The sequence below is a fragment of the Gymnoscopelus microlampas genome (assembly GCF_963454915.1).
Source record: "Gymnoscopelus microlampas genome assembly, chromosome: 20".
NCBI classification, from domain to species: domain Eukaryota; kingdom Metazoa; phylum Chordata; class Actinopteri; order Myctophiformes; family Myctophidae; genus Gymnoscopelus; species Gymnoscopelus microlampas.
The window spans coordinates 12,785,592-12,798,091 of NC_139957.1; the positions used below are offsets into that span (position 1 = coordinate 12,785,592).

A 12,500-nucleotide genomic window follows, 5' to 3' on the forward strand; every position below is an offset into this window, starting at 1 on the left:
ACAGGTCTGTTTTAATGGGTTTACCAGAGACAGGTGTAAATGGAATCTGGATTTCAGATCTGTTTTTTACCAGCATCCATATTCTGGGGAAAACCTTTGCAGACAATAGCAGATGTAGATCGGCTATATTCAGTCATATTATTTAATGTAGAGTGAAAACAGAAAGTACATGAATGTGTTTACCAGGGATAGGAGTAAATAGAATCCATGTTGATGTGTCAACTAATAATACTTTACTTTTTCCTTCCCATCTTTCACCTCCACTGACTTCACCTCTCCATTCTTCTCTCCTTCTTTCCTTCCTCTGTATCTAGTCTCCGCTCAGTCCCGGTATTGAGGTATGTCCTTTACTCTGCATTGTTAAAGGGATAGTTCAACCAAAACATTACTTTTTTTTCTATCGATTAATCACCCCATGGAGACTTGAATTCATGGATATTTTTTAGTTTTTGTCGCATTCCTAAGCCAATAATTTGATGACCAGATACCAGTGGTTCCGGTTGGAACCACTACCGGTCATCAAATTATTGGCTTAGAAATAAGACAAAATTAAAAATATCTCCATGGGGTGAGTAATCGATAGAAAGAAAAGTAATTTTGGGGGTGAACCATCCCTTTTATTCACTTTGTTACACTTATCTCACCCTGAAATGTATCATTCCAATTTAACCGTTGCCCCGTGCCTCCGTCTCATCAGAAGACCATGGCGGATTGTTTCCCTGGCCGCGAGCGACGGTCCAGCTCCGTGTCCTACATTGGCCGACCGATCGAACTGGACAAGATCCTGCTGTCTAAGGTCAAAGTTCCTCACAGCTTCCTGATTCACTCGTACACCAGACCCACTGTCTGCCAACACTGCAAGAAACTCCTCAAAGGACTCTTCCGACAGGGTCTTCAGTGTAAAGGTCAGTCTCATCTCACCACTTAATCCCTGTACGTCTGTGGTTTTCAACCTTTTTCATATCAAGGTCCATTATTTATTCAGCATTTGAGCCACGGACCACCATTTGATGAGCTTTAGCCTCTTCAGACCCAAAACTTTTAATATTTCTTCGACATTCTCTAATTGTGTAGATTCCTTGTGAACTAAGTAATGCAAGATGTTTTACAATTATTTAACTATTTTTTTTCCTTCTTTTTTTTATCCCGCGATTTTGTAACCCTTATTTTTTTCACCTGGTGCCAATTTCCTAAGTGATCCTGGGCGCTACGCTCCCCCCACCAGCCTAGGGAGCCCAGGGCCTAGCTCATGCCTCCTTCAATGCGTGAGAGCCAACTGACCTTCTTGTCACCTGACAGGGGGGAGTTTCCCCGGTAGGACGTAGCGCGTGGAAGGAACACGTTATTCCAACCAGTTCCCTTCGCCTCCATCAGGCGCCCCGGCTGTCATGGGGGAGGTGGTATAGCGACCAGGACTACTACATGTTTTTGTGAGGGTACATGTTTTTTGGTTTCATTTTACACTCTCAAGAGTTAAAGATATATAAGGGTCCATTTGGTTACCAACTCTCCATCATTTAGATGGGGACCACCTGGAACCCCCTCAAGGACCACTGGTGGTCCCCGGACCACTGGTTGAGTCCCTCAGGGCTCTATACTAGTGTTTCTGCTCCACATTAAATAACTTCACTGAAAATAGAGGATCGACAACAGAAAGAACAGAGTGCTAATTAGCCATGTATGAGCCAAATACAAGATGACACCTTTCACTACCTGTTGTTAGTGGAAGAATACATTTTGAAGACCAAATCTTTTTAAATGAAGAACATGTGTTAATAGAGTGATAAAAAAGTAAATGAATGAGTTATTGAAATAAAATAAACGTGAATTATATGTAAATGGTGGTAAATATAGCGCCCTTTACATAGATTGTGCATTACATTCACACACACATGTAATGGCGGAGGAAACCATTCAAGGCACAAACGTGCTCATTGGGAGCAATTAGGGGCTCAGCGACTTGCTCAAGGACACTTCGACACTAACTCTGGGGGAACCCGGGATTGAACTGGGAACGTTCCGGTTCCCACACGGCCGCTCTACCTCCTGAGCCACTGCCGCCCCCTGTAATGTAATTGTTGCCTACCTGTAACCCAATTTAACAGTTCATAAAAATAAAATAAAAATAGTTAAAACTGGGAACGTATCTGTGTAACCACTTTAACCATTATTTTCAGTGGTTCTCAAACTTTTTTCATGTCAAGGACCCCCAAAATGATATGTATTTGTCCGCGGACCCCCCCATCTCAAAATATTTTGTTCCAGGGACCCCCACAAGCAAAGATTTGAGTTAAAACAAAATATATATATATTCAAAGATTTGCAAAAAAAAATTTCACGATTTTTCAAAAATAGCAGATCTTCAAGCTCATAGCTCTCGGTGCCGCCCTATGAGCTTGTGTATCTGCTATTGTTTAATAGCCAAAGAAATCTAAAATGACACAGATGTGTTCCCGGATTGAATGGGTTTACAGTTCATTAATTAGGATTGGTTGGGTTTCAGGTTTTACTGGTTTGGTAACATGTACTGTATGAGCCTAGATTGGTTTGATTTGATATAAGCCGACTATACCGACATCATGAAATGTTCTACTACCTGTTATAATTGTACAATTTTCAGAGTTCTGGTTATTAACATAGTTGTTTACCACTGTAAATGTGCCTGTTGCACATCTTAACAAAAATGAGCAAATTCAAAGCACCAGGAAAAGCAAGAGGTCAATCCCCCAGAATTCACAAGGAAGGAACGCTAGTGTGTAAAAGCTAACATTTTCCAGTGAGAGAAAGACAACAGATTGTTGGGACAGAATGGGGATGAAGAGTGACGTGGTGTTGGGCTGTTAACCCATTTAGACCGGAAAATAATCTGTGTCATTTTTAGATTTCTTTGGGCTATTCAAAAAATAGCAGATCTGCAAGCTTGTAGATCGAGCTTGTAGATATGCTATTTTTTGTTTTTTAAATCGTGAAAATGTGTGCAAATCTTTTAATATATATATATATATATTTTTTTTTAAGCAAATATTTGTAAAATATTTTGTTCCAGGGACCACCAGAAGCAAAGATTTGAGTTACAAATGTTCTCTAAAAAACATATATTCAAAGATTTGCACACATTTTCACGATTTTTCAAAAATATAAAATGTATATCTGCTATTTTTGAATAGCCAAAGAAATCTAAAATGACGAGAGATGCGTCCTCGGATTGAATGGGTTAACTGATGTTATGAGTTTGCGTTTACAAGTGGCAGGCTGAAAATCTGACAATGTGTGTACAGCCTTGTGTCAAAGGAAAAAATAGCCAAGAGGCAGAGCTTAGCTACAGTAACTTGGCAAGTCTAGTCCTTTAATATGAGACAACCCAAAAAAATGGTTTTATACTCAGGCAAATAGGATCATATGGATGGATAGATTAACGGGACATCGAAAGAATTAATAGATCTATTAATGATGTATTGGATACACTTATTGCAGATCCTTGCATCTCTCTCTCTCTCTCTCTCTCTCTCTCTCTCTCTCTCTCTCTCTCTCTCTCTCTCTCTCTCTCTCTCTGTCTCTCTCTCTCTCTCTGTCTCTCTGTCTCTCTCTCACAGATTGTAAGTTTAATTGCCATAAGAGATGTGCTCCTAAAGTTCCAAACAACTGTCTTGGAGAAGTCTGCAGGAATGGAGGTAATATACTTACTTAACCTCTATTTGCTGAATTGAATTGTTTACATGTATATGTTACAGGGAAATTGGCATTCGTTGGGAAATTGGAAAGGTATGCTTGTTTTTAGGCACGGGGCTTCGACACGAGGCGGGGCTTTGATGCGAGGCGGAGGAGTGCTGAAAAAAAAAAGGATAATATGAGAGAAATATTCTATGACAGGTTGGATAATGAAGCGGTTAGCCAAATTGAGCAGAGTAACGCTGTATTTTTAACTCGCAAGACGGTGATAATAGTTATTGTCCATGACGGAGGCGCACTTTTGTACATTTTTAATTCCAGACTTTTACTTGTAACTTGTAAACGTGTATTTCTACCATGCAGTATTGATACTTTTACTTAAGTAAGAAATGTGAGTACTTTTTCCACCACTGATCCATCCACAGACCTTCTGAGTCCGGGGGCGGAGTCGGATGTTGTCATGGAGGAGGGTTGCCTTGACGACCAGGACGTCGACAGGGCCGGCGTCCTCGTCCTATTGGATGACATGGAGGAAGGGATGACATCGGAGGTGACGGGTGTGCTGCTCAACACGGGGCATGGCGATCTCTGTGATCTCCACGACCCCGACCTAGATGACTCCAACAGATCTATCAGGTACACGCACGCACACACACACGCACGCGCGCACACGCACAAACAGAAATGCTAACTTCTGTCGACTCTCTTGTTTCTCTTGACTTGTATTTCTAACTGCTGTGTTTCTATTGGACCTCATGTGTATGCCCCACCCCCCTGAAGCCCATCAACCAGTAATAACATTCCCCTGATGAGAGTCGTCCAATCAGTGAAGCACATCAAGAGGAAGAGTAGCAGTGTGCTGAAAGAGGGCTGGATGGTTCATTACACCAGCAAAGATACACTGGTAACTGTCTGTCTGTCTGTCTGTCTGTCTGTCTGTCTGTCTGTCTGTCTGTCTGTCTGGATATACTGGAAACTATTGCCTGTCTGTCTGTCTGTCTGTCTGTCTGTCTGTCTGTCTGTCTGTGTGTCTGTCTGTCTGTCTGTCTGTCTGTCTGTCTGTCTGTCTGTCTGTCTGTCTGTCTGTCTGTCTGGATATACTGGAAACTATTGTCTGTCTGTCTGTCTGTCTGTCTGTCTGTCTGTCTGTCTGTCTGTCTGTCTGTCTGTCTGTCTGTCTGATTGTCTGTCTGTCTGATTACCCGTCTATTTCTTTTCTGAGTCATCTCAGTAAGTAATCAGTGTAACTCTCCTCTCCTCTGTCCTCTCCTCTCCTCTCCTCTCCTCTCCTCTCCTCTCCTCTCCTCTCCTCTCCTCTCCTCTCCTCTCCTCTCCTCTCCTCTCCTCTGTCCTCTCCTCTCCTCTCCTCTCCTCTCCTCTCCTCTCCTCTCCTCTCCTCTCCTCTCCTCTCCTCTCTGTGTTTCAGAGGAAAAGACATTACTGGAGGTTGGACAGTAAATGCATCACGTTGTTCCAGAATGAAACAGGAAGTAGATACTACAAGGTATGACTCTCTCTGTTTGTTTCTCAGTGGAGACCGAAGCATGAAGCTACATTTGTCATTAAATGATGGATCCTACAACTATGCTACTCGTATAGTGCTTAAGTGATTAAAGCAGCCCTGAACGTGACTATTCCTACTGTACTGTAGTCTACTGTAACCTACATTATGCAAGGGATAATTGACGGCGCGGAGGTCATTGTTGAGAAATAAACCCCGACAGGATGATTATCCTGTCCTGTCTTTCTCAACAATGACCACTATTACACGGCTACTTAATACATAATTTAATAAATTGACCCAAAAGTAACAACAAAACAAAGTATTTCCTTGCTTACGGAAATGAAAGTATTCCATTGATTTATGCCAGGTGCGGCCGACCGTCCGTCCAGCGCAACACGGTCGTCTCGGAAAAACAACGGGAAATCATTTTTTGGTTACTGTACTATTGTCTAGTATGTCTATTTCTCGCTTAAAATGTTTTCAAAAGCATTCTTGAGAGCAATGTTTAGTTGTAAATGACATTGGGCGTTTGTTTACATGGCTTCCGTGTTGGATACAGCATAAAGTCAAGCGGCGCAGCAGGTGCTCTGAGCCTTTGATTAGACAGGATAGCGGTCTGTTATAGAGCTCATAGGTCAATCACTGAATTCAGTGATTGACCAATCAGAATCAAGCATTCAACCAAGCCGTGTAATAATTTAGGTTAGACTCCACTGTTTACTGTCCTCTACCCTGCTAACAGTGTGGTGTTTCCACTGCACTGTGCTGTGTGTGTACTAGTGTTGAAAACTAAATACAAACTAAGCTAAGATGACTAAAACTAAGACTAAATATGTTGACAATTTCGTCAACAAATAAAAACTAGACTAAAATGTTATTGAGGGACTAGTCGAGGAGAGATCCAGTAGAACTAAAAGGCAATTAAGTAATTTTATGTTTGGTTGCGCTCGGGTGTTGCGCTCTGAAAATAGCAGATCTACAAGCTCACAACGCATCGCTCTGCGACGCGTTGTGAGCTTGTAGATCGGCTATTTTCAGCAGTTTAAAATCATTACATACATTTTAGTCGACTAAATCAACTGTAGATTTAGTCGACTATAACTGTATGATATTTAGTCAACTAAAACTAGACTAACAGTAAAACATTTCAGATCACTAAAATATGACTAAAACTAAAAGGAATTTGCTTCAAAAGACTATAACTAAAACTGAATCAAAATTTGCTGTCAAAATCAACACTAGTGTGTACTGTTGTAGGAGATCCCTCTGTCGGAGGTGCTGTCTCTGGACCCGGCACGCTGCTTCTCTCTGCTCCCCGATGGAGCCAACCCGCACTGCTTTGAGATCGTCACGGCAACGCTGGTGTACTACATAGGAGAGAGCCTCCAGTGGCCTGATGGCAGTACGGCAGCTCCATGCTCTGTCAGCCCCGCTGCCGGACACTCTAACTTACTGGTAAGAGACCAGCAGCAGATCAATGAAGGAATTGATTTTTATTTCATTTGACCTCAGTGTGATTGTCATGTTTTTATGTGGACCACAGTGGAAATAATAAAGCGATGCGAGGCGTTGTGAGCCTGTAGATCGGCTATTTTCACTATCTTAAATCGTTTTTTAAAGATAATAATAATAAAAAGGAACGCTTTTGGATTTAAAAGGCTTCCCACCCGACAGCGACGGCATAGTTACTGCTTTCCAGCCACTTTAAACTAGTTCTAACCCACGTGTGTTTCACTAGGTCAGTGGTGTCGGTCGGGACGTGTCCAGGATGTGGGAGATGGCTATCCAACATGCTCTGATGCCTGCCATCTCAACAGGAACACAACACACCAAACACAGTAGGATTTACTCAATATCTTTTCCCAGGAGATCATGCTTTCACCCCTCTGCACGCGTGTGCGTGTGCGTGTGAGTTTCTGGGTGTCTTGCATACTACTAGGCCAATCACCATCATATTCCAATCCGTGTGCAGACAGACAGACAGACAAACAGACAGACAGACAGACAGACAGACAGACAGACAGACAGACAGACAGACAGACAGACAATCAGACAGACAGACAGACAGACAGACAGACAGACAGACAGACAGATATATGACAGCTGTGTGTTTGTCTCCTTCAGAGGACGTGTCCATCAGCATCTCTGTTTCCAACTGCCAGGTCCAAGAGAATGTGGTGAGAATACACACACACACACACACACGCACGCACACGCACACGCACACGCACACGCACACACACACACACACACATCTACGCACACATACACACACTTGACATATGTTTTTCCGATGCATTAGTATATCGTTGCTGTCAGGCAGAACGTTTTTTCATAAATGAACGCCCTACTTGATCATACTACAGCATCACACAAAATTGTCAAAAGTAGCAGATCCATAAGCTGGAAACACGGCGTGTAGCGATGCATTTCTGCTATGTTTGCTGTTTTAGAATTTGAATCCTGAAAAGTAACAGTTTTGGACACGATGAGGTTTCCACCCGACAGAGACGATATAGTATTTTAAATGTGTCTCTGAGTCATTTGGAAACACAAGTACTAGTTTAATAATGTTCTCTGGGGTTTCACTGGCAAGTGAGAACATTCATTAACAACACATTCACACATAGCGTTCTATTCCTACCTCTACAAAATGATAGCATACTATAGGAAAGTCAAGTCAATGGATGTTTATCCATTACCTCGCTTGGGTGTAATATCTATGTATCAGTCTCTGAACCAAGAGCATCAAGTTTGTGAAGAACTTATCGTGAGGAACTTTCTTCCAAGTTACTGTTCCCAGCACCAACTCGGGAAGGCCAAACTTACAGAAGACAAGCACACAGAATTCCAACTATGTATGTTTGACACGCTGTGACCACATTGGAATTGAATTGTTGACTGGGTTTTCTAAAGTTATGGTCTGCGAATCTAATCATTTTACTACTGTTTTATTTGCAACTATCAAAATAAAACTAAAAAATGTTTTAGTTATTTACTTATATGAATAACATCAAAGAAGCAACTGAAAACGGTTTCATAAACATTTTTGGAACTTAAATTTGAGCAGTAAAATGTGCCTGTGTCATTTGCAGGGGGTAGTTCATTTTGAATATGTAAAATAAAAACTGTGTCCACTGTGACCTTATTTTCTTCCATTTTTTTGGCGGGTAGCCCGGCTGCTGTCAATGGTAGAGTGCGGGAGCCGGTGCTCTCGTTGGCTCCATTGGATAAACAAGTTGACTTGGAAGTGATGACACAAAGCAGTGTGGAAAATGGAACTGGAACACTATAACACTGAAGCTGATAAATGGGTACTCTCTGGCTGAAATCGGCAACCAACCTGAAAATATATTGTCTGTTTATTAAAGAGCTGGAAAGACCTCTGTTATTGAACAAATACTCTATAGCAATGATTACTATCAGAATATAGAGCTGGAACTTAAAGAGAATAAAAGACAAATGTGTTGTTGTAAACCAAAAAGATATCACTTATTACTCACTACTAAGCTATCAACACACACACTTGCTGTAGACACATACTGTAAACTTGCACCACAAATACACACAGACCACTCACTTGCTCTGCATACACAAATGCACATTTTGCTCCATGCACTCCATTTACTCTACTGTACATACACACACACACACACACACACACACCCGCTCTCAGTGCGTCAGAGCGTGCAGTCTCCAAGGTGTGAGCGTCTTCAAGCAAAATGGAGATTACTGTCATTAGCCACTCAGCCCCGCGGTAACCATGACGACAGCCCCGAAGATAATTAGGCAGCGAGTGAGGCGGCAGGCGCGCACGACTGTATGTGTGTGTATGTGTGTGTGGGGGGAGGTTTGGGTGATGGTGGTAATATCGTATTTCTGTCTTTCCCCCATCAAGGTGCGATGTGATATTAGGCTGTCAAACTAAAAGGTGGGGGAGATTATTGCACACAAAACGAGAGGAAATCGCTGCTGTCCGGTGGAAACCTTGTATGTACAAAAGAACGTTACCTCTCAGGAAATGGAAAGAAAATGTTCAGAAATAGTGAAAATAGACGATCTGTACAAGCTGAGACGCATTGTGACGTTGTAGGTCGGCTATTTTCACCACTTTTCTTTGGCACTCCTGTATGATGAAAAAAAAAACGAAAAGTTGAAATTTGGAGATACGAGGTTTCCACCGACTGCGATGTAATATTTCAGTTGAGGAGATGGATGGCAGAGCAGCCAAACACCAGGGGCGGCCTGCACTCCATCACTTGCATTTACTCATTCATTGGTTTACATGACAGTATGTTTGAGTCATTTATGTGACACGCGCCTCCGGAGAGACTTACAACAAGCCCAACCATTAAATTAAGCCTCAGATCCTAGATCAGCAACATTACAATGAACCAATAGTAAGTAGAACAAGGATATGACATCCTAGATCAGCAACATTACAATGAACCAATAGTGAGAACTACCAGAATCAGATCTTATATCAGTGTAACGCCCGGGATTTGAACCCCGGTCTCCCGCGTGGAGAGCCAACATCTTAACCGCTAAACAAAAGGGATATTCCTATGCCTCGGGGGAGATATTAGACTTTCAGCTAGGGATGTCCGATTTTATCGGCCTCCCGATATTATCGGCCGATATTAAAAAAAATATCGGTATCGGTTTTTGAAAAAAAAAAATATATATATATTTTTTTTGCTTTATAAATAAGTTACAGGAGTTCTTACTGTATATGGTGTGTGTGATATGAAATTTGAGCTTACCCTAATCACAATAATCCCCGCATATATCGGTATCGGTTGATATCGGTATCGGTAATTAAGAGTTGGACAATATCGGTATATCGGTTATCGGTAAAAAAGCCAATATCGGACAACCCTACTTTCAGCAACATTGCAATGAACCAATAGCAATGAACCCGATGCTGATCTAGGTCAGGATCAGATCCTAGATCAGCAGGAGGACTCAATACTGCTGTGATCCCCATACAGTTGTAGGAGTATTGTACTATAAGGGTCCATTTGGTTTCCAACTCTCCATCATTTAGCTAGGGACCACCTGGAACCCCCTCAAGGACCACGGGTGGTCCCCGGACCACTGGTTGAGAACCACTGCTCTAAAATAAGCTTCAGATCCTAGATCAGCAACTACTACGACTACAGACACTTGAATGCTTTTATTATACGGTCCAGCAGAGAGAGAGAGGCAGGAGAAAGACACAGGACGTGACACATGGTCCTGAGTACGTTTCAGAGCCATTCCAGGTGACACACATCCTGAACAAAAAGGGCAATGATGAATTATCTTTGATGGTTAAAAGTGCACCTTTTGTTTTTGATATGTTTATGGTAAACGTCTGTCTGTCTGTCTGTCTGTCTGTCTGTCTGTCCAGGACATCAGCTCTGTGTATCAGATCTTTCCTGACGAGGTGCTAGGATCAGGGCAGTTTGGCATCGTGTATGGAGGTAACACACACACAGCACACATATACGCACATTCACGCACGCACGCACGCACGCACGTGTGTGCACACACACACACACACACACACACACACACAGGTTGGCAGGTTACTGGTTATTGCAGGCTACTGGCTTTGTCACGTCTTTGTCAATTGTTTGTGTTGCAGGGAAACACAGGAAGTCAGGCCGAGACGTGGCCATTAAAATCATTGATAAACTGCGATTCCCAACCAAACAGGAAAGCCAGCTACGCAATGAGGTGGCAATACTACAGGTATACACGCACACTGTAGTAATACACACTACACACTCACACACAGACACACACACACACACACACACACACACACACACACACACACACACACACACACACACACACACACACACACACACACACTTTACACTTGGTTTTATTACCTAACCTTTTTTTAAAGACGTTATGTTTGTTAGTTTCACGTCTTCTTTCACACAGCATGATATGTTGAAAATTATGCTCCTGTGAATTAAAATTAATTATAAAGAAAGGTTTGCTTGGTTCTTCTGAGAGACCCAGCCTCGCTGCAATGCACCCAATAGCATTAGAGTATTCGCAACCGGAAATCCAAGATGGTGGATTTGAATTAGCTGAACTACAGCCTTTAAAATGGGTCTGCAGAAACATAGGCTATTTTCAAATAGCCTAGGTATAAAATAGGGCTAACGTGGTTAATGTATGCTTTATAATGTAATAATTTACAGTATTTCTGGAAAGTAACTAGTAACTAAAGTTTTCAAATACTTGTAGTGGAGTAAAAGTACAATATTTGCCTCTGAGATGTAGTGGAGTAGAAGTAAAAGTATTGGATATTGGAAATACTCCAACTAAAAATTGTACTTAAGTACAGTACTTGAGTAAATGTACTTAGTTACTTTACACCACTGCTTTTCGTCACAGAACCTCCACCACCCTGGTGTGGTCAACCTGGACTGCATGTTCGAGACCCCGGAGCGTGTGTTCGTTGTCATGGAGAAGCTCCATGGAGACATGCTGGAGATGATTCTGTCCAGCGAGAAGGGACGACTGCCTGAGAGAATCACCAAGTTCCTGGTTACACAAGTAGACACGCACGCACACGCACACGCACACACACACACACACACACACACACACACACACACACACACACACACACACACACACACACACACACACACACACACACACAGGAAATCCCTGCCCATTCATTTCAATGAAGTTGCTCGCCCAGCGCAAAATCCTCGTTCTGGGTTCTCATTATTACGTCATTGTGGCAATAATGAGAGAATGAAAAGGCATGCCTACACATGTCCTACACATGCACATTGATGTCCATTATGCGTCTACGTCACAAATGACTTAAGTCCATTGGTCAAGCCATGAACTTGAACAACAAAAGATTGTAACTGGTTTATCATTCTTTTTTTGTATTTTATTTTTTCTGTCTTCTGATTCATGTATTTTATTTATTGCTGTATATGAATGAATGACTCTACCTGTTCTCCATCTGAAAATATTTTATGCCAGGGAACCCCAGAAGAGTAGGTTTGTGTTAAAAATAAATCGAAATCATTCAATTTTCCAATACTTTCAAGATTTTATTTTATTTTTTCAAAAATAGCCGATGTATAAGCTCACAGCGTGGCACGAAGTGACGCGCTGTGATTGGCTACCCCTGGTGGTCCCCGGACCGCACTTTGAGAACCACTGCCATACATCATAGACTGGCCCCGAACTACCGCGCCAATAGCCTGAGCAACACTGGGCACCGATATAGACAGACACGCACAGACATGTTGACGTCAGAGTGCTGATGACATACTAGTGACTTCATATACTGGCAGTA

General features: G+C 42.2%; 1 protein-coding gene across 1 annotated transcript in view; it reads left to right on the top strand.

The window, feature by feature from the left end:
- Positions 1-12,500, top strand: part of prkd1 (protein kinase D1) — a 49,945-nt gene that overhangs the window by 28,565 nt on the left and 8,880 nt on the right. The window contains exons 5-16 of the mRNA XM_084045732.1: positions 315-338; positions 698-905; positions 3,594-3,671; positions 4,095-4,305; positions 4,450-4,573; positions 5,096-5,173; positions 6,431-6,628; positions 6,912-7,011; positions 7,277-7,350; positions 10,566-10,638; positions 10,803-10,909; positions 11,573-11,734. Of these exons, the coding sequence (XP_083901858.1) occupies positions 315-338; positions 698-905; positions 3,594-3,671; positions 4,095-4,305; positions 4,450-4,573; positions 5,096-5,173; positions 6,431-6,628; positions 6,912-7,011; positions 7,277-7,350; positions 10,566-10,638; positions 10,803-10,909; positions 11,573-11,734 (1,437 nt within the window). The remainder of the gene's footprint in view (positions 1-314; positions 339-697; positions 906-3,593; positions 3,672-4,094; positions 4,306-4,449; positions 4,574-5,095; positions 5,174-6,430; positions 6,629-6,911; positions 7,012-7,276; positions 7,351-10,565; positions 10,639-10,802; positions 10,910-11,572; positions 11,735-12,500) is intronic.